Here is a 23,183-nt window from a genome sequence, read left to right as displayed (position 1 = left end):
ACTTCAGCTCAAGGTTGCTTTGACATATGATTTTTCACCTTTTTAGGAAAGATGTAACGGGGTGGAATCAATATCACACATTGCTCAAATATTGCATAGGTCAAAAATGCATCTGCAGTCAATGCTTCTGGAGAACAATACAGCCTTGGTTGATGACTTTTACATCAATGTGGTTAGTTTCTTCAAAAGTTATTGCTGAAAATACCATCTTGTTTTGCTTGTATTGCAAAGATCTTTTTGAGGACTATAATTTCTACACACACACACACACTCACGCACATTCTTGTAATCTTATGTGCAGTTTATATAATAACACCTCTTGGTATTTATCTAGGTGGATGCTGTTCCTGATCTTATAGAGCATATCCACCGGACAACTGCGAAATTGCTCCTACATATTAATGGGTATGTTACAAGTACGTATGTGCTTGGCTTGAAGTCTTTCAATGTTTCCTTGTTATTGGTGGCAGTAAACACCATGTCTTAAATGATTAGTTGACTTTTTTAAATGTCTGAATCAAGTTGTTGAACTTCATATTTCACCAAGGTCTTTAAAGATACTGAAATTTTGCAGAATGGAAGCCTTTATGATCTGTCTTTATTTGCTGCTAAGGACAATGAAATTGGTTATGGAAACTTTGTTTTTCCACTTGTTATGGATCTATTATGTTTACAGTCTTATAGACAATATGGTCTATGGAAACACCAAAATGAAATACATGTTCATAGGCAAGCAGAAAGAAGAAGTGGTCTGGGATCCTTTACTTGCAGATGCACCCTTATATGGCATTTTACATGAGCAAACCACTACCCGTGGTACTTGAAATGAAAGAAGTGTCAGTGTAGGGATGGAAGAGAATTTTGTGAGGTAATGAGGTAAAGAATGGATGCACAGATAAAAATGCAGACTTCCTGAATGTCTCTTTGGTCTCTCTCTTCGACAAGGGTAGATGATTGAGATTCTACGTCGAGTTTATCAACCAGAACAGTACTGGAAAGGCCTAATGGTTGCAGCAGCATTGAATTTAAATTAGCTAGCTCGTAGAACAAGTTCTATTTCTTGAGATTATTCATTTTCAACTTAAAGTGTCATCAAAGATAAGTAGTTGCAGGGTGTATTTGAATTAAGATAGTATCCTAATTATTGACAAAATGTGTACATATGGTTAGAATACCATCAAATCCAGCTTAGTATTAGTGGAAGTTTGTGCATAAAGAACTAAAGTGTGTTAGAATATGTACACTAATTTATCGGGTCAGTTTAGATCAAGATCCATATACCCATTATGTACCTTTAACATAATAGTCATATAAATAGAGAAACACGCTACCCACCTAGGGTGACGCCTCTTTTGGGATTCCTCACTTTCTCTTCCATCTTCTTTCTTGTTTTGTTGTTTGTGCAGAGAATCGTATTTCAGAGGCGTTCTCACATGGTATCAGAGCCAATAACAAGGTAAGTCATTAAAAACGTGACTGCACATCTCCTCTTCTCTCTTCTCCTCTTTTCTAATCTGATCTGTTCTTCTTCGTCGACTTTCTCTCCCTAGATCTGATAAAAAAAATCAGATCTACGTCTTTTCTCTTCTCTTTTCTAATCAGATTTGATTCACAAATCAGATCTGTTCATCTTCGTCGGCTTCTCTTTCTAGATCTGATAAAAAAAAATCTGATCTATTTTCTTTTCTTCCCATATATAAAAAAATCGATATGTTTATTTCTTCCAAATCTTCTTTGCTCTTTCTCAAATCTTTTTCGCATCGCATCAGATCTGTATAGATCTGATCGATTTCCCTATTCTTCATACTAGATAAGATCGATTTCCCATCTGAATAATTTTTCTTCCCAAAACAAAAAAAAGGAAAATACGTCACCTTAAGTTCAAAAAAGAAGGGGGACACTTTTCTTGCTGATCGCACCCTAACAAAAAAAGGGTCGCGTCTCCTGTGCCGATTTCCAAAAAAAAAATCGGCGATATTATTATTTTATTCTTCTGCATCAAAATCTGTTTCCTTTTTTATTAATCATCCTTCTTCTGCTCACTTTAATATATATATATATATATATATATATATATATATATATATATATATATATATATATATATATATATATATATATATATATATCCTTTTCTTTTCTGTCTCCCATCTTTATTTTTCAGTCTCATGTTTTTCTTGCTATTCATCTTTTCTTTATTCTCTCTTGACTATTGCAAGTGGCTGGGCTAAATGCTTCTTTTCTCAGTTATCTTGTCACTGAAAAACTCGACTCCACCAACTTCATTACCTGGAAAAAGCAAATTATTCATTTCTTGTGCAATTATGATTTAATGGGACACCTTGACAGATCGATCCCTGTCCATTCAGAATATGTTTCCCACACAAGCTCTCAACAGGACAACTTGAAGAAGTTGTGAAATTTCAGATCCGCAATCCTGATTTTTTTGCTTGGCAGAAGGATGATCAGACCACAGTTGCACTTATCCTGGCCATTCTCTCGCGTGAAGTTCTGCTCCATATTCCATCTGGTATTCCTGCAATGGAAGTATGGGATGTTCTGCATCACTGGTATGAGGAAATCTCCACCCCGAAGGTCTATCAACTGAAGGCTGAATTTGCAGATCTCAAGAGAGGTGATTCTTCGGTAGCCGATTATCTCTCAAAAGTCAAGGTTATTGTGGATCAACTGGCAACCATTGGTTCACCTTTATCAGATGAGGACATATGCACAAAGACCATTCGCGGATTAGGGGCAGAGTTCAACATGTTTATTACCGTGTATACAGGCACAACACCTCGTCCACCTTTTGAATGTCTGCGTACCATGTTGTTAGAGGATGAGGCAATATTTGGTCTGTCCACTCGGTCTCAAAAGAATAAAACTCATGATGTCTTAGTTGCTGCCCAAGGATGTTCTGACCCCTCTATGCCTAGAGGAAGAGGCAAGGGGCGAGGCCAAAATTTTGGTAGTATTGGTGGTCGAGGTGCTGGTATCTTGCCCACATCTCAAGGCAATACGAATCTTGTCTGTCAGATGTGTGATAAGAAAGGACACACAACTTCTAATTGCTACTGGCGATATGTTCTTTCTTTCAAACCACCCACTGTCCCTATACCTCCTCTTTTTCGTGCTCTCGCTACAACTAGCATGCCTATAGGTGGCCAACCACCTCGTGTTCTAGCTTACTTTCTTCAGAGTCCTCCCACAACACCTTCGGCTGCTTCTAATATGGATACTCTCAGTCCTGGTTTTTGTCAGATGAATATTCGGCAGCCACCCAATCCCACAGGGAATCCTTGGTCTGCCCACTCAAGCATGCCACCTCCATCAGGACATCATCAGGGCTGGTTCTTAGACTTCGGAGCAGCCAATCATGTTACAGGAGACCCAGGTAAACTCGCTAACTCTGAACCTTATTACAAAAATGAGCGTGTAATCACTGGTGATAGAAAACATCACCACATAGCTCGTGTAGGCACTACCAATATTCCTACCAGTAGAGGTCCACTTTCTTTATCAAATGTTTTTCTTGTTCCTAATCTTCAAAAAACTTTAATTTTTGTTTCTCAGTTATGTCAAGATTCTAATTCCCGTCACCTTTTCTCCGTCTTCTGTTTTTGTGAAGGGCATTCACACAAATCAGACACTCTAGCTCTTCTTCGGTCACTCATACGTTATTTTCGTCATCGAAGTTCATTGTCGCTGCCCAGGATGCTAGTATATGGCATCGTAGATTAGGACATTGCAATTTCGGTTTTCTTAATCATTTATGTAATAAAGGTCTTATTGATGTTAAAGATCAAGATGTCTCTTCTTCTTCTTCTTGTGTCAGTTGTGAAGTTTGTAGGAGTCATGAACTCTCTTTCTCTAGATCAAATAAAAGGGTTTCTTTTCCTTTTGAGCTTATTCAGTCCGATGTGTGGGGTCCTTCTTCTATAGTGTCTTTATCAAAGTTTAAGTATTATTTGATCTTTGTTAATGATTATAGTCGTTTCACTTGGATATTCTTTATAAAATCAAAAGATCAAGTTTTCCCTATTTTTCATCAATTCAAGTTGTATCTGGAAACCCAATTTTCAAGAAAAATTCTTGCCCTGCGAAGTGATAGTGGTGGTGAATACATGTCGAATGAATTCACATGTTTCCTCCATGATAATGGCATTCAACGTGAGTTGAGTTGCCCTTGGACCTCTCAACAAAATGGGGTCGCTGAACGTAAGCATCGACATGTGGTCGAAACAACCTTGACGCTGATGTATGACGCAAAATTAAAAGAGGGTCTATGGATTGAAGCTTTTCACACAACTGTTTACCTAATAAACAAAATGCCCTTGTCTAATCTTAGTGGAGAATCAACTTATTCTCTCCTTTATGGTGTGCACCCGGATTACTCCCTTTTAAAAGCCTGTGGATGCCAGTGTTTTGTTCATGTAGATAAAACCTTGAGGGATAAGCTGTCTCCTAGGGCCACTGTGTGTTAGTTTATTGGGTATGATGATGAATTCTTGGGATATCATTGTTTCGACCATGCAACCAATAAAGTTATCATCTCACGACATGTTATTTTTTATGAGAATGCCTATGGCCGCCAACATAAATCCTCCATTGCTAATTTTCTGCATTCTTATTGGCCTTCCTCACTTGTTGTTAAGAGTGCAGCAAATGATAATCCTGATGTCTCTTCCTCGCTTGGCCCGGTTGCTACCCCAGTTCTTCATGATTCACAGGTATCCGGTTTTCCTCACTTTGACCAAGTCTACTGCAAATGGGCACCAACAAATGCACCTAGCACTACCATTCCAACACATGCTCAAGGTGTCACAGTTTCTCCTGTTTTGGACCAGCCAGAAAAACCACCAATGGAGACTACCTCTGATCATGTGATTGTAGCCTTAGTTTCTCGTATTAGCACTCGGATCAAGAATCCACCATCTAGATGGGTGAGCTATGAATCCTTCTCCATTGATTTCTTCACGTATGCTGCAACTCTTGAACATATTTCAGAGCCCAAGTCTTTTGCTGAGGCTAGTCTTGATTCTCTCTAGACAGAGGCTATGAATGATGAGATTACAACACTTTATGAATGCTACACATGGGAAGTGGTTCCCAAACCACCTGATAAAAACATTGTTGGGTGCCGGTGGGTGTTTAAAATAAAGCGCAAATCAGATGGCATCATCGAGCGTTTTAAGGCTAGACTTGTGTCCAAGGGGTACACACAAGAGCATGTCTTAGATTTTGATGAGACATTTAGTCCTGTGGTTTGGATGGAGACTATTCGCATTGTCCTATCTTTGGTAGTGTTACATGGGTGACACCTTTTTCAGTTAGATGTTAAAAATGCTTTCCTACATGGGAACTTATATAAGAAAGTGTACATGGAGCATCTTCTTGGTTACTTGGAAGGAGATCCAAAGGCCTTGGTGCTATCTACGATCTCAATCAAGCTTCTCGGGCATGGTTTGAGACCTTCAATTTAGTAGTAAAAACTCTAGGTTTTGAAAGGAGTTACTGCGACTATTATTTATTCATGAAAAAGGTACATTCAAATATGACATTCATCCTTGTTTATGTTGATGACATTATCATTACAGGAAATAATCCTGTAAAGATTGATGAGATAAAGTCATTGTTGCACAAAGCTTTTCACATGAAAGATTTGGGACCTCTTCAGTTTTTCCTTGGCGTGCAAGTGGACCAGCAGTCAGATTGACTCATTCTTTCCCAGCAAAAATATGCCAGAGATATTTTGCATCGAAATGGTATGCTGCAATGCAAACCTAGAGACACTCCAATGGCTGCTCATACACTTTTAACTGCATATTCAACTAATGATACCTACTTGGAAGACTCCAGCAAATACAGAAGTACAATTGGATCTCTTTAATATCTCACTTTCATTAGGCCTGATCTAATTTTTGCAGTGAATCAGGTTTCTCAGTTCATGCATAGGCCTCAAACAAAGCACATGGAAGTACTTAAGCGTATCCTCAGGTACATTAAAGGTACTATTTCTAATGGGCTAGTCTATATGAAATCACCTCATACGCCTATCCACCATTCAATCAAGGTGATTGCATATTCAGATGCTGATTGGACCCATGATCCAACTACAAGAAGATCTGTTACAGGTTATGGGGTTTATTTAGGCTCCTACCTTGTTTCTTGGGCAAGAAGAAAACAAAAAACGATTACACAATCTAGCACTGAGGCAGAATATCGAGCTATGGCGGCCGTGATCGCTGAAATCACTTGGATTATGCACATTTTATATGACTTACACCAGGCCGTTTTCAGCTCCCTCGTCTATTGTGACAATCGAAAAGCGGTTTCTATCTCCACCAATCCCGTTCAACATGGCAAAATGAAGAATGTGGAAATTGATCATCATTTTGTTAGAGAGAAAGTCAGATTGAAGGAAATTTGTCTCATGTTCATTCATGGCAAAGATCAAGTGGCGGATTTATTCACTAAGGCTCTTCCAACAAATTGGTAATGGGATTTAAAATCAGAACTGTCCATGGTTCTCCACCATGTTCAGTTTGAGGGGGCATGTTAGAATATTTACACTAATGGATTGAGTCAGTTTAGATCCAGATCCATATACCCATTATGTACTTTTAACATAAGTCATATAAATAGAGAAACACGCCACTCACCTAGGGTGACACCTCTTTTGGGATTCCTAACTTTCTCTTCCATCTTCTTTCTTCTTGTTTTGTTGTTTGTGCCGAGAATCATATTCCAGAGGCATTCTCACAAAGTGTGGGATACATGCTACCGATATAATGATGCAATATGTGTAATGAAATAAGCGAAGATACAAATAACAAGTGAAGAACACTTGTAGGTCCAACAATGGACAAGAACCAAGAAGAATACACAAGCACTTTAAGTGCAAACACATAAACCCATAAAGGGGAAATGCCAAAAGGCAAAAGCGAGAAAATATTATTGAGAGAGAGGGAGAGAACAACATACAAATGAGAGGGGGAACACCCCCTTTATATACACAAAGAATGAGAGAGAGGGAGACCTTGGGGCTCCCAGAATGTAGTCGTTGGGGAGCCCCAACGACTACATATGTGGGGTCCCCAAGGGTTCCCCAAAAAAGAAAAATAAATAAAGTAAAAATAAAAAATAAAATAAAACCTAAAATAAGTTGTTTTAGAAAACAACTTATATTACATGTGAAAAGACCAAAATACCCCTATCGGGTATTTTGGAATAAAAAGGAAATTATATATATATGTATATATATATATATATATACACACTGCACAATCATAAGTATTGGACCGTTGTTGGATGCTAATACTGGTTTTTGAACTGCAAGCATTGAAAGACACCATGCACATTGTTCCTTAGTTGTCAAAAGCGCTAGTTGGTGCCTAGGCGGACGACCTCAGAAAGGAATAGTCAGGGCCTAGGCGGGACGAAGAAAACAAAATATCAAGAAAAGCATAAACATGACAATAAATAATTAATTTTAGTAACAAAGATATGATTGTAATTATGAATTAATCATACATGTGTAATTCAGTGTAGAATATCGTAAAATTCGTAAAATTGCATAGCATTGAACATAAAGCATATCTATATTGTATAATGTATCTACATAATCATATATATAGATGTGTGTGTGTGAAAAACATAGGCATACATGTAAAGAACAAAAATAAAACAAAAGGGAAAAAAGGAAGAAAAAGAAAAAGAAGAAAAGAAAGAAAAAAAATTTCAAAAGAGAAAAAAAGGAAAAGAGAAAGGGGAAAAATGAAGAAAAAGACAAAGAAAAAGAAGAAGAAGAGGAAAAGGAGGAAAAAAAGAAGGTGGAGGGGCAAAAGGAGGAAGAAGAAAAGGAGAAGTTAAAAAAAAGTATAGAGGAAAAAGGAAAGAAGAAGAAATAAGAAAGAAAGAACAAGAAAAAAAGGGGAAAAGAAAAAAGAAAGGGTTTGGGGCAGGAAGAAGAAGAAGAAAAAGAAAAAAAGAAAGAGAAAAAAAAAAACAAAAAGATAATGACAGTCATGTCTCCACTGTTTTGGCAGGAACAGCCTAGGCGCCGTCTAGGCGGGACAGCCTAGGTGCTGCCTAGGCGAGGCCTAGGCTGGAAAACATGACCTTATTGCCTAGACCCATAAGCCTAAGAGGTAGTGGGCACCTAGGCGGCACTGCTTTTGACAACTAAGCATTGTTCTAACAAAATTTGAGAATGTTAAACATTCTTGACTCCCAGAGCTTAATCATGGATTCAGGACTAAAAGTTCCTGCCAAAAATTAAAAAAAATGTCTGGTGGAGAAAGTTGAAATTATTTTGGGTTTTGAACTCTAATACATTTCAACAGGTTTCCTGCCAACTTTTTTAACAATGTCTCACAGAGGAAGTTAAATCTTTTTGGGTTTGAACTCTAATACATTTCAATTTTCAACAAGAATCTTAGAGTGCACAAAAAAATTAAGTCCCTTGCTGGTACATCACTTATCCCGGATCTATGGTTTTCTTTAGGAAATATATTACATGACCATGTCCTTGCAGTATAAATCACACCATCAACGAAGGTGCAATTAAACTTCTGGCCTATGTGATTTGTGTTAAAATGTACCCTTATTGTATATATATCTATATATATAGATATAGAGATACATATACATATATATCATACATATATGTATACGTATCTCTATGTATATATACATAGATATATATCATTTACCTTTTTTGTAATACCCGATAAAGGGTAATTCAGTCATTTCTCATTTTACACATATTTCAATAGAAATATGTTTGTATATTTTTATTTTCTTTTTCTTATTTTTTCATTTTTTTTATTTTTGTACTTTGTACCATCCTTGGGGGGCCCAATATAGACGTTGGAGATCCAACGACTACATTGGAGCCCCTCCAAGGCCTCCTTATGTGGGTTATAAATAGGGGACTTGTAAAACCCCATTTAAAAAAAAAAAAAATCTGTTTGGACCCGGGCCCCCTTTTTATTTTAGGGTTTTCAAAAGAAAAACCCGAGCATTCGGGCGCCGCAACCCCCCCCCCCCCCCTTTCTTTCCCCTTCGTGTGCGGGCAAGTTTGGGAAACCCACCACGGGTTTCCCCGTTCGATTGCCCCTGCGCCTTTTTGAGGGAGGTTGGAGGGCGTGGGGAGTCACACCTCCCTCTCGCAGCCCCCGCTCCCCCCTCCGCGCTGGTCTCCTCCCTGCTGCACGCGCCGCCGACGCCGGCCACCAATTCCAGGTACGCCGTTCTCTTCTCCTCCCTCTTCTCTCTTTCCCCCCCCCCCCCCCCCCCCCCCCTCTGTCTCCTCGCCGGGAGGCCGACAGGCGGCGCACGGCCCCTGCCGCGCCCTCCCGCGTCCCCTCTACCTTTCGGAGGGTCGACAGGGAGCCCTCGGGCCCTGTCGCCATTTTTTCTTTTTTCCCTTTTCTACCGGGGCTGTCGAAGGGCCAGCAGGGGTCCAGTCACCCCTGCGGCACCTGTTGCCGTCATCGTTTTGGGAGTCGCCATGACTCGGTCTGGCAGGGGCCCAGCCCCTGCCATTCGTTGACTCGGTCTGGCAGGGGCTGGGCCCCTGCCATTCGTCGACTCTTCCGGGCAGGGGCCGAGGCCCTGCCACCTCACCGCCATCGGCAGGGGCTCAACCCCTGCCGTCTCGTGTCTGTCGGCAGGGGCTCAGCCCCTGCCGATTCGATGTTTCCGGCAGGGGCTCAGCCCCTGCCACTTGACGTTTTTGGCAGGGGCTCAGCCCCTGCCACCTTCATTTTCGCAGGCAAGGGCCCAGCCCCTGCCACCTAATCGGTTCTAGCAGGGGCTCAGCCCCTGCCACTTTCATTTTCGCAGGCAGGGGCTCAGCCCCTGCCACTCGGCTGTTGCTGGCAGGGGCTCAGTCCCTGCCACTTGATTGTTTCTGGCAGGGGCTCAGCCCCTGCCACATTTATTTTGCCGGCAGGGGCTCAGCCCCTGCCGCTTCTTTGCGTTGGCAGGGGCTGACCCCCTGCCGCCTCAGTAGTTTTCGACAGGGGCTCATCCCCTGTCGCCCCGTTGCTGTCTGCAGGCAAGGGCCCGCCCCTTGTCGTTTTTCGGTTTTCGGCCAGCAGGGGCACACCCCTGCTGCCTCTCTTTTTCTCCTATAGGCAGGCTTGTTTTTCTACTTCTCCGCATAATAATTAGAGTAGCACTGTTGCAGACCTCACATCGGACCCCCCGCTCTGGCTCCGCGGCCCGAGCCTCGTATCATCTACACGCGTAGACGCACGCAGCTGCACGACATCCCGAGGTAGGGGAAAGTCGCACGATGGGTTTGTAAGAATGAAATAAAATTATAAGGATTTTGTGATAGAATAGTTTATTTCGCATGCATTCTCAATCGTAGAATTTCCTAACTGGTGATTGCCTGTGTTGTGTTTCTGCATCTGTATTCTTTTGAAATTTCATACTTATTGTTGAAGCTTTACGAGTAGACTCATTGCTAGAAAGACCGTATTCCTGTATGTTCGCCTGACTCACTGTTATAAGTTACTATAAATGCCTTATTGATTATTGCCTGATGAATCTTGGAGGTGACTTCTTGATTCTTAGTATTCGAGCATGCCAAGCATAATACAGACATTTATAAAACCTCGTGATAGGCTATCTATCGAAAACCCACAAATTTACTTTGGTAATTAGACCTGAAGAAAAGTATGATACAATAGTACGGGAGGTCATTCAGTACCTCAAAGTGATTAAGAAATTCCTTATTGATATCCATGAGATGATACCGGCCTCCCCAGGCCCCTCTGCTTAGAGAGCAATTCATGTTACGTATGAACCAAAAGAATCATAAACCATTATGCTGCCCTCTCATCGTAGTTGTAACTCTGGGAAGGTACGATCGTACTTTTGGACAAGTACGTCCCATGTGGGTTACGATGGTGGGATGATGAGGTTGTGGCAACCTCGATTAGAGCAATTAGCAAAAGGCTGAGATCACATAAAAAGGTGACCATTCGCCTTCACAGGCAAGATGCTCGAGTGGGTCTAATAGACCAGAGCATGTAGGATGGGGCGGCGGTTAAGAAACCCCCATCGTACCCATCCGATCTTCACGGTTCATCAAGGGAGAGGATGGATGGTATAAAGACTCCGATGGACAGGTTGTTAACAACCACCCCACGAGCAAAATACTCGGTTTTCCCCAGTCATCGGAGTTAGGGGAATTTGGATTACCATAAATTATCCTAGGTGGTAACTCCCAGGCACTTCTGCAGAAGTTGGATGCATCCATGGGCCACGAATGCCTTTGGGGATTTACTCTCTTGGTCACTGACCGTCCCCTTAGGAGCGGACTCAGTCAGCCATCCGGGTTAATGAAAACACCTGACATAATAAACTCCCGGATCGGTCTGGGCTGTTTCTACGTTTCGCGTCTGTGCGTACCCACAGGCCAGTTAATATCAGAACTTAAATAATAATTTTATGAATAAATGTAGATGACTGAGACTTACACTGCTTCAACTAACCACTCTTTGCACTTATTACATTTGTTAGAATAGACTACAACTGCTTTAATTGCTTAAATATCATAACTGCTTATCTCATGAATGTCCTGTTTTATTTTCATTATACTTATCTGTTCGTGCACCTACTGGTTTGTTATGAAACTGACCCATTTCATGGGCAGGTGAGGAGTAGGACTTCATTGGCGGCCGATGGCGTGGTGCAACATGGATCAAGATTCATCTTCTTTCTGCTGACGGCTTAGCTCTGGGACTTTTTTAGTTTTTCTTAGATTTATTGAACTTTGGAATAAAATGCTCATTTTGTAATAAACTGCAGATTTTAATCGATTGTCTTATTTCTTAAATTCCTTTAAGATGTTGTACATGTGAATGATGGTTTTTCAACTAACGTACCCAGGATTGTTGACTTGTGTTCCTTTCTAAATGTCTTCCACTGTTGTTTTTAAATATTAAACTTTAAATCTTTGAAAGGCTTTTCGATAAGGTTTTCGAAATCACAAGTCGAAATTTTGGGGCGTTACAACTTGGTATCAGAGCCAGGTTAGAAAGAAGTGAATCTTGACTATTGAGCATCCCATCGCGCTGTAAGTAAGTCTTTAATATTTCATAGCATGTTTAGACTAAATTATATTCTTGTTTTATTCGTAGTACCGTTGGATATATGGACCCGTTTACTGGTGCTAGTGGTAGTCGCGGTAGGAGCACACGTAGTGTACGTGGCCGTTCCGTAAGGGAGAGGGGCGGACGTGAAATGTTCGGGGCTGTTTACTGGGCTAACCGCCCTCCTCTACCCATTTTTACGGATGAGCAAGGCTTCTCATTACCGGTTGCCTACCAGATAACCTTGGCAACAGCGTGGGCTGAAGTGCATGCTCGAGAAGGTGGTTTTGCGCCTTCACACATTCGGGTGCACCATCAGACACCACAGGAGTCATCGGGAGATTTTGTTCCCCTTGAGTTAGCAGAGGAGTGCGGTTTTTGCGGAGAAACTGGGCACACCGTGGATGCTTGCCTCCACAAGGCCGAGCATGACGACAAGATCACATTTTCGACTGCAGGCAAGCAACCACCACCTCCGGCAGACCCAGTGGGCGGTGTATCACCCACATATACACCTGCGACGGATTCTTCAGATTATAGTCTTGGCTCACCGGAATATACTCCGGCGACGCCCCTTTACGGGCAGGAGCCCTCCTACGATGAGCCACTTCCCTTCACCCCTAAGCGCAGATTCAGGCGCACAGGCAATAGAAGGGAATATCTTAGGAAGTATTCTAGTCGTCCCTAAGGGGAGGTAGCACGCGCCCAGTTTTGTTGGAGTCTGTGAACTCATTTATAATTGCGGAATATAACTTTTGCTTATGTACCAGCACAGCTGGATTCTAAATATTTGACTCTCGGAATAAAGATTTATATTCTTGCCTTTGTTTCTATACTTATGCCTACTTGTACGTCTTCAGTGTTTTTGACTTTAATCTTGGTTGCTTTTTAAGGATGGTGGGAAACTCAAGCCACAGCATGGCCGATGAGTTGCGTGAACAGAGGGGATTTATGATGAATACCCTCAACTCCTTAGCTAAGGCGATTCGTAACCAGGGTCGCCCCCATCAGGATCCAGGTTCCCTTGTTGGGAATGCCCCAACCGCCACATATGAAAAATTTCTAAAGCTGGACCCTCCTACTTTCTCTGGCAAGGTTGATCCTGACTTGGCGGAGAGTTGGGTTAAAGAGGTGGAACGGGTGTTCCAAGTGTTGTCCGTTCCTGAGGATAAGAAGACGATGTTCGGGTCCTTTCGTTTGAAGGACGACGCTCGCGAATGGTGGGACACTACGCGGGAGGTGCAGTTTCCGGGTGCTGAGGTGATTCCGTGGGAGGCCTTCCGAAGGGTTTTTCTCGGAAACTATTTCCCTCCTCATGCGAGGGAAAAGAAGAAAGTGAAATTTCTGGAGCTGTGCCAAGGAAGCTTAAGTTTGAACGAATATATCGCCAAATTTCAACGGTTGGAGCGCTATTGTCCTCACCTATTCGAGGATGATCATGAGCGGGCCGGGAAGTTTATTTGCGGACTGAAGGAAGGACTCAGGCATAGGGTTCTCACCAGCATGCCCGCGACTTTTTCTGCGGCAGTAGCAGCAGCCACCCTACTGAACGAGGATTGGGAGCGTTCAAAAAGTGTGCAAGCCAAGAAGTCAACCGCGTCAGGTGGTGAGCAGAAGAAGACATTTTCCGGCGGCCCAAGGAAACGACCACCTTTTCCAGTAAAGACTGAAGCAGGGAAGAAACAGTTTCCTCCAGCAAAACGCCAACGAAAACAAGGCCCTCCACCGCCCAGGCAACCGTCGAGTGATAACTGCCCCAGGTGCAAGAGGCCTCATGTGGGACAATCTTGTCCGCGGGACACCGGCGGATGCCTGTACTGTGGCAAGATGGGCCATTTCATACGCGACTGCCGGAAGAAAGCAGCAGATGACCTCAAGCGAACCGGCAACGTATCTCAGCCTCCTCGACCACCTCATCAACAGCAACAACGAGCACAACCAAGCAGTGGCAGAGAGCCGGGTCGAGTTTATGCAGCCACGGTCGATCAATTGACCAAAGAGGATCTCGTTCAAGGTACCATTCTTGTTGCCGATCAAGCAGCTTTTGCACTCTTTGATTGTGGTGCTACACACTCGTTTGTGTCAGAAAAATTCGTAAAACAATTGCATATAACGGTAAAAACGCTTAATAATGCATTAGACGTGTATAACCCCGTTGGGAAGAACACGGTTTGCACCACTTACATACCTGAATTGGATGTAGTGGTGGCAGAGCGACACTTGCCTGCTTGTGCTATCTTGCTGGAGATGACTGAATTTGACGTCATCCTAGGCATGGATTGGTTGCACAAGTATCATGCCAAGATCTTTTGCCGTGATGGCAAGATCGTTTTATCACCTCCAGGCTCTTCGAGAGTAGAATTCAGAATCCCCAGACCTGTTCGAGCAAGCCGGATGATCTCGGTACTTAAGGCACAGAACTTCTTGCGGAAGGGATGCACTGCCTTTCTGGTTGGTGTTATCCAGTCAGATCCAATGCCTATTCCCATCGGTGAGCTGGATGTTGTTCGCGATTACCCCGACGTTTTCCCTAAAGAGCTGTCGGGACTTCCCCCGTCTCGTGAGGTAGAATTCAATATTTAATTGCTACCAGGTACGACACCAATCTCCAAAGCACCCTACAGAATGGCGCCAGCTGAGCTTGAGGAGCTGAAGAAGCAGTTGGAGGAGTTGTTGGATCAGGGATTCATTCGCCCCAGCGTTTCTCCTTGGGGAGCTCCTGTGCTCTTCGTGAAGAAGAAGGACGGGACTTTGCGGTTGTGCATCGACTATCGAATGCTCAACCAGGCCACAATAAAAAACAAGTACCCATTGCCGCGTATCGAAGACTTGTTCGATCAGTTGCAGAAGGCCAAGGTTTTCTCGAAAATCGATCTTAGGTTCGGATACCATCAGCTCAGAATTAGGAATGAGGATATTCCTAAGACGGCCTTTCGGACGAGATACAGACATTACGAATTCACAGTCATGCCGTTCGGACTAACCAATGCCCCCGCAGCTTTCATGGACTTGATGAATAGGGTGTTCAAGCCATTTTTGGACACCTTCGTGATCGTGTTCATCGACGACATCTTGGTGTACTCAGAAAGTCGAGAGCAACATCGAGAACACCTAACAGTTGTGTTGGAGACCTTGCGAAAGGAACATTTGTATGCCAAGTTCTCTAAATGTGAATTCTGGCTCGAGGAAGTCATGTTTTTGGGACACGTTATTTCTAAAGAAGGAGTGTCCGTGGACCCTGCAAAGGTGGAGGCTGTACTTGGTTGGCAACAACCAAAGAACGCGCGTGATATCAGAAGTTTCCTTGGACTAGCGGGTTACTACAGAAGATTCATTCAGGATTTTTCTAAAATTGCGTTACCCTTGACGAAGTTGCTGAAGAAAGAGACTAAATTCTTATGGGACGAGAAGTGCGAGGCGAGTTTTCAGTTGTTGAAGGAGCGACTTACCAGTGCTTCTATTTTGACCTTACCTTCTGGTAAGGGCGGGTTCGTGATTTATACTGATGCCTCTGGGTCAGGCCTAGGGGCCGTGCTGATGCAGAATGGGAAGGTGATCGCTTACGCTTCTCGACAACTTAAAATTCACGAGAAGAACTACCCAACTCACGATTTAGAGTTAGCGGCAGTGGTGTTCGCACTGAAGATATGGAGACATTACTTGTATGGGGAGCAGTTTGAAGCATTCACCGATCATAAGAGTCTTAAGTACCTATTTTCGCAGAAGGAATTGAACATGAGACAACGGCGTTGGCTTGAATTCCTCAAGGATTACGACTTCACCCTCTCCTACCACCCAGGAAAGGCGAACGTAGTGGCGGACGCCCTCAGCCGCAAAGCAGCAGAAGTTTCGATTAATGCTTTATTTGCTGGGTGGAGGTTGGTCGAAGACCTAGCCTCTTGGGAACCTTTCGCAATCACTCAAGGTTCAATCGGTTTATCCCACCTTGTTGCTCAACCTGAGCTACTAGCGAGAATCGTCAATGGGCAGAAGACTGATGCACGCTACGAGAAGTTGAAGGCTCAGGCGATACTGGCAGATACCCCTTTTCGTCTGAAGGAGGATGAAAGTATATGGTTGAGGGAGCGCCTTTGGGTTCCTGATGACCCGGTTCTTCGAGATGAAATTCTTGCAGAAGCCCACAAGTTTAGGTACGCAATTCACCCGGGTAGCACGAAGATGTTCAAGGACCTACAACGCAGTTATTGGTGGAACGGTATGAAGCGAGACGTGGCTGAGTATGTCTCGAAGTGTTTAACGTGTCAGCAAATCAAGATCGAGCACCAGAGACCCGGTGGGGTCATGCAGCAGATAGAAATCCCTCTTTGGAAGTGGGAAGATGTTACCATGGACTTTATAGTCGGTCTTCCGAGGACGCGGAGGAAACATGACGCGATTTGGGTGATCGTTGATAGACTCACCAAGTCGGCTCACTTCCTACCTATCCGTCTCAACCAATCGTTAGATAGTCTCGCTGATCTCTATGTTAGAGAGATTGTGAGATTGCACGGTGTTCCAGTCTCGATTATCTCCGATCGTGATCCTAGATTCACTTCAAGGTTTTGGGGACAACTTCAGTTGGCGTTGGGCACCAAGTTGAAGTTCAGCACTGCGTTTCATCCTCAGACTGACGGGCAGTCGGAACGTACGATTCAGACATTAGAAGACATGCTTCGAGCCTGTATGATGGACTGGAAGGGAGAGTGGGATTCCCACATCAGTTTGGCGGAGTTCGCGTATAACAACAGCTATCATGCGAGCATCGGGATGGCCCCATATGAAGCTTTATATGGGAGGCCATGTCGATCACCTGTTTACTGGGACGAGGTTGGCGAGCGAAGATTGGAGGCACCTATAGTCTTGCAACACTATACTCAACAAGTGCAGATGATTCGGGAACGACTCCGTACCGCTCAGAGTCGGCAGAAGAGCTATGCAGATAGACGCCGACGAGAGCTTACCTTCGATATTGGTGAGATGGTTTTTGTTAAGGTATCTCCGACGAAGAGCGTATTTCGGTTCGGGAAGAAGGGAAAGCTAAGTCCTAGGTACGTCGGACCGTTCGAAATCCTGGAGCGGATTGGTGAAGCAGCTTATCGCGTGGCGTTACCTCCGCAGTATGCTCAGATCCATAATGTTTTTCACGTATCCATGTTGAGAAAGTATGTTCACGATCCATCGCATATCATTCATTATGATGATGTGGACATTAGAGGGGACTTGACATTCGAAGAAAGACCAGTGGAGATCATCGACCGTCGTGACCAAGTGCTTAGATCAAAGACCATTTCCTTTGTAAAGGTTCGGTGGCAACATCATGGGATTGACGAATGTACTTGGGAACCTGAGAACGATATTAGGGAAAAATATCCTGACCTGTATTTTGATTCTTCAAGGTAATAAATATTTCGCGGACGAAATTCTTTTAAGAGGGGTAGGATGTAAAACCCCATTTAAAAAAAAAAAAATTCTGTTGGTCACTCCCAGGCACTTCTGCAGAAGTTGGATGCATCCATGGGCCACGAATGCCTTTGGGGATTTACTCTCTTGGTCACTGACCGTCCCCTTAGGAGCGGACTCAGTCAGCCATCCGGGTTAATGAAAACACCTGACATAATAAACTCCCGGATCGGTCTGGGCTGTTTCTACGTTTCGCGTCTGTGCGTACCCACAGGCCAGTTAATATCAGAACTTAAATAATAATTTTATGAATAGATGTAGATGACTGAGACTTACACTGCTTCAACTAACCACTCTTTGCACTTATTACATTTGTTAGAATAGACTACAACTGCTTTAATTGCTTAAATATCATAACTGCTTATCTCATGAATGTCCTGTTTTATTTTCATTATACTTATCTGTTCGTGCACCTACTGGTTTGTTATGAAACTGACCCATTTCATGGGCAGGTGAGGAGTAGGACTTCATTGGCGGCCGATGGCGTGGTGCAACATGGATCAAGATTCATCTTCTTTCTGCTGACGGCTTAGCTCTGGGACTTTTTTAGTTTTTCTTAGATTTATTGAACTTTGGAATAAAATGCTCATTTTGTAATAAACTGCAGATTTTAATCGATTGTCTTATTTCTTAAATTCCTTTAAGATGTTGTACATGTGAATGATGGTTTTTCAACTAACGTACCCAGGATTGTTGACTTGTGTTCCTTTCTAAATGTCTTCCGCTGTTGTTTTTAAATATTAAACTTTAAATCTTTGAAAGGCTTTTCGATAAGGTTTTCGAAATCACAAGTCGAAATTTTGGGGCGTTACAACTTGGTATCAGAGCCAGGTTAGAAAGAAGTGAATCTTGACTATTGAGCATCCCATCGCGCTGTAAGTAAGTCTTTAATATTTCATAGCATGTTTAGACTAAATTATATTCTTGTTTTATTCGTAGTACCGTTGGATATATGGACCCGTTTACTGGTGCTAGTGGTAGTCGCGGTAGGAGCACACGTAGTGTACGTGGCCGTTCCGTAAGGGAGAGGGGCAGACGTGAAATGTTCGGGGCTGGTTACTGGGCTAACCGCCCTCCTCTACCCATTTTTACGGATGAGCAAGGCTTCTCATTACCGGTTGCCTACCAGATAACCTTGGCAACAGCGTGGGCTGAAGTGCATGCTCGAGAAGGTGGTTTTGCGCCTTCACACATTCGAGTGCACCATCAGACACCACAGGAGTTATCGGGAGATTTTGTTCCCCTTGAGTTAGCAGAGGAGTGCGGTTTTTGCGGAGAAACTGGGCACACCGTGGATGCTTGCCTCCACAAGGCCGAGCATGACGACAAGATCACATTTTCGACTGCAGGCAAGCAACCACCACCTCCGGCAGACCCAGTGGCCGGTGTATCACCCACATATACACCTGCGACGGATTCTTCAGATTATAGTCTTGGCTCACCGGAATATACTCCGGCGACGCCCCTTTACGGGCAGGAGCCCTCCTACGATGAGCCACTTCCCTTCACCCCTAAGCGCAGATTCAGGCGCACAGGCAATAGAAGGGAATATCTTAGGAAGTATTCTAGTCGTCCCTAAGGGGAGGTAGCACGCGCCCAGTTTTGTTGGAGTCTGTGAACTCATTTATAATTGCGGAATATAACTTTTGCTTATGTACCAGTACAGCTGGATTCTAAATATTTGACTCTCGGAATAAAGATTTATATTCTTGCCTTTGTTTCTATACTTATGCCTACTTGTACGTCTTCAGTGTTTTTGACTTTAATCTTGGTTGCTTTTTAAGGATGGTGGGAAACTCAAGCCACAGCATGGCCGATGAGTTGCGTGAACAGAGGGGATTTATGATGAATACCCTCAACTCCTTAGCTGAGGCGATTCGTAACCAGGGTCGCCCCCATCAGGATCCAGGTTCCCTTGTTGGGAATGCCCCAACCGCCACATATGAAAAATTTCTAAAGCTGGACCCTCCTACTTTCTCTGGCAAGGTTGATCCTGACTTGGCGGAGAGTTGGGTTAAAGAGGTGGAACGGGTGTTCCAAGTGTTGTCCGTTCCTGAGGATAAGAAGACGATGTTCGGGTCCTTTCGTTTGAAGGACGACGCTCGCGAATGGTGGGACACTACGCGGGAGGTGCAGTTTCCGGGTGCTGAGGTGATTCCGTGGGAGGCCTTCCGAAGGGTTTTTCTCGGAAACTATTTCCCTCCTCATGCGAGGGAAAAGAAGAAAGTGAAATTTCTGGAGCTTTGCCAAGGAAGCTTAAGTTTGAACGAATATATCGCCAAATTTCAACGGTTGGAGCGCTATTGTCCTCACCTATTCGAGGATGATCATGAGCGGGCCGGGAAGTTTATTTGCGGACTGAAGGAAGGACTCAGGCATAGGGTTCTCACCAGCATGCCCGCGACTTTTTCTGCGGCAGTAGCAGCAGCCACCCTACTGAACGAGGATTGGGAGCGTTCAAAAAGTGTGCAAGCCAAGAAGTCAACCGCGTCAGGTGGTGAGCAGAAGAAGACATTTTCCGGCGGCCCAAGGAAACGACCACCTTTTCCAGTAAAGACTGAAGCAGGGAAGAAACAGTTTCCTCCAGCAAAACGCCAGCGAAAACAAGGCCCTCCACCGCCCAGGCAACCGTCGAGTGATAACTGCCCCAGGTGCAAGAGGCCTCATGTGGGACAATCTTGTCCGCGGGACACCGGCGGATGCCTGTACTGTGGCAAGATGGGCCATTTCATACGCGACTGCCGGAAGAAAGCAGCAGATGACCTCAAGCGAACCGGCAACGTATCTCAGCCTCCTCGACCACCTCATCAACAGCAACAACGAGCACAACCAAGCAGTGGCAGAGAGCCGGGTCGAGTTTATGCAGCCACGGTCGATCAATTGACCAAAGAGGATCTCGTTCAAGGTACCATTCTTGTTGCCGATCAAGCAGCTTTTGCACTCTTTGATTGTGGTGCTACACACTCGTTTGTGTCAGAAAAATTCGTAAAACAATTGCATATAACGGTAAAAACGCTTAATAATGCATTAGACGTGTATAACCCCGTTGGGAAGAACACGGTTTGCACCACTTACATACCTGAATTGGATGTAGTGGTGGCAGAGCGACACTTGCCTGCTTGTGCTATCTTGCTGGAGATGACTGAATTTGACGTCATCCTAGGCATGGATTGGTTGCACAAGTATCATGCCAAGATCTTTTGCCGTGATGGCAAGATCGTTTTATCACCTCCAGGCTCTTCGAGAGTAGAATTCAGAATCCCCAGACCTGTTCGAGCAAGCCGGATGATCTCGGTACTTAAGGCACAGAACTTCTTGCGGAAGGGATGCACTGCCTTTCTGGTTGGTGTTATCCAGTCAGATCCAATGCCTATTCCCATCGGTGAGCTGGATGTTGTTCGCGATTACCCCGACGTTTTCCCTAAAGAGCTGTCGGGACTTCCCCCGTCTCGTGAGGTAGAATTCAATATTTAATTGCTACCAGGTACGACACCAATCTCCAAAGCACCCTACAGAATGGCGCCAGCTGAGCTTGAGGAGCTGAAGAAGCAGTTGGAGGAGTTGTTGGATCAGGGATTCATTCGCCCCAGCGTTTCTCCTTGGGGAGCTCCTGTGCTCTTCGTGAAGAAGAAGGACGGGACTTTGCGGTTGTGCATCGACTATCGAATGCTCAACCAGGCCACAATAAAAAACAAGTACCCATTGCCGCGTATCGAAGACTTGTTCGATCAGTTGCAGAAGGCCAAGGTTTTCTCGAAAATCGATCTTAGGTTCGGATACCATCAGCTCAGAATTAGGAATGAGGATATTCCTAAGACGGCCTTTCGGACGAGATACAGACATTACGAATTCACAGTCATGCCGTTCGGACTAACCAATGCCCCCGCAGCTTTCATGGACTTGATGAATAGGGTGTTCAAGCCATTTTTGGACACCTTCGTGATCGTGTTCATCGACGACATCTTGGTGTACTCAGAAAGTCGAGAGCAACATCGAGAACACCTAACAGTTGTGTTGGAGACCTTGCGAAAGGAACATTTGTATGCCAAGTTCTCTAAATGTGAATTCTGGCTCGAGGAAGTCATGTTTTTGGGACACGTTATTTCTAAAGAAGGAGTGTCCGTGGACCCTGCAAAGGTGGAGGCTGTACTTGGTTGGCAACAACCAAAGAACGCGCGTGATATCAGAAGTTTCCTTGGACTAGCGGGTTACTACAGAAGATTCATTCAGGATTTTTCTAAAATTGCGTTACCCTTGACGAAGTTGCTGAAGAAAGAGACTAAATTCTTATGGGACGAGAAGTGCGAGGCGAGTTTTCAGTTATTGAAGGAGCGACTTACCAGTGCTCCTATTTTGACCTTACCTTCTGGTAAGGGCGGGTTCGTGATTTATACTGATGCCTCTGGGTCAGGCCTAGGGGCCGTGCTGATGCAGAATGGGAAGGTGATCGCTTACGCTTCTCGACAACTTAAAATTCACGAGAAGAACTACCCAACTCACGATTTAGAGTTAGCGGCAGTGGTGTTCGCACTGAAGATATGGAGACATTACTTGTATGGGGAGCAGTTTGAAGCATTCACCGATCATAAGAGTCTTAAGTACCTATTTTCGCAGAAGGAATTGAACATGAGACAACGGCGTTGGCTTGAATTCCTCAAGGATTACGACTTCACCCTCTCCTACCACCCAGGAAAGGCGAACGTAGTGGCGGACGCCCTCAGCCGCAAAGCAGCAGAAGTTTCGATTAATGCTTTATTTGCTGGGTGGAGGTTGGTCGAAGACCTAGCCTCTTGGGAACCTTTCGCAATCACTCAAGGTTCAATCGGTTTATCCCACCTTGTTGCTCAACCTGAGCTACTAGCGAGAATCGTCAATGGGCAGAAGACTGATGCACGCTACGAGAAGTTGAAGGCTCAGGCGATACTGGCAGATACCCCTTTTCGTCTGAAGGAGGATGAAAGTATATGGTTGAGGGAGCGCCTTTGGGTTCCTGATGACCCGGTTCTTCGAGATGAAATTCTTGCAGAAGCCCACAAGTTTAGGTACGCAATTCACCCGGGTAGCACGAAGATGTTCAAGGACCTACAACGCAGTTATTGGTGGAACGGTATGAAGCGAGACGTGGCTGAGTATGTCTCGAAGTGTTTAACGTGTCAGCAAATCAAGATCGAGCACCAGAGACCCGGTGGGGTCATGCAGCAGATAGAAATCCCTCTTTGGAAGTGGGAAGATGTTACCATGGACTTTATAGTCGGTCTTCCGAGGACGCGGAGGAAGCATGACGCGATTTGGGTGATCGTTGATAGACTCACCAAGTCGGCTCACTTCCTACCTATCCGTCTCAACCAATCGTTAGATAGTCTCGCTGATCTCTATGTTAGAGAGATTGTGAGATTGCACGGTGTTCCAGTCTCGATTATCTCCGATCGTGATCCTAGATTCACTTCAAGGTTTTGGGGACAACTTCAGTTGGCGTTGGGCACCAAGTTGAAGTTCAGCACTGCGTTTCATCCTCAGACTGACGGGCAGTCGGAACGTACGATTCAGACATTAGAAGACATGCTTCGAGCCTGTATGATGGACTGGAAGGGAGAGTGGGATTCCCACATCAGT

The 23,183-nt window shown here is 44.3% G+C and overlaps 1 protein-coding gene across 6 annotated transcripts in view; it reads left to right on the top strand.

The window, feature by feature from the left end:
• LOC149813817 (uncharacterized) overlaps positions 1 to 23,183 on the top strand; it is a 161,370-nt gene that overhangs the window by 85,779 nt on the left and 52,408 nt on the right. For 4 of the 6 annotated variants that reach the window (XM_089990768.1, XM_089990770.1, XM_089990772.1 and 1 more), the window contains 2 exons: positions 47 to 172; positions 335 to 405. In XM_089990768.1, coding sequence (XP_089846894.1) covers positions 47 to 172; positions 335 to 405 — 197 coding nt within the window. Of the gene's footprint in view, positions 1 to 46; positions 175 to 334; positions 417 to 11,671; positions 13,358 to 23,183 lie in introns of those variants that run through there. The other 2 variants (XM_089990771.1, XM_089990773.1) reach the window with 2 other exon arrangements.

The sequence above is a fragment of the Nuphar pumila genome, chromosome 16 (assembly GCF_984573655.1).
Source record: "Nuphar pumila chromosome 16, dmNupPumi1.hap1.1, whole genome shotgun sequence".
Taxonomy (NCBI): domain Eukaryota; kingdom Viridiplantae; phylum Streptophyta; class Magnoliopsida; order Nymphaeales; family Nymphaeaceae; genus Nuphar; species Nuphar pumila.
The sequence above is the reverse complement of the archived record's forward strand: the minus strand, read 5'-3'. Positions and strand labels throughout refer to the sequence as shown.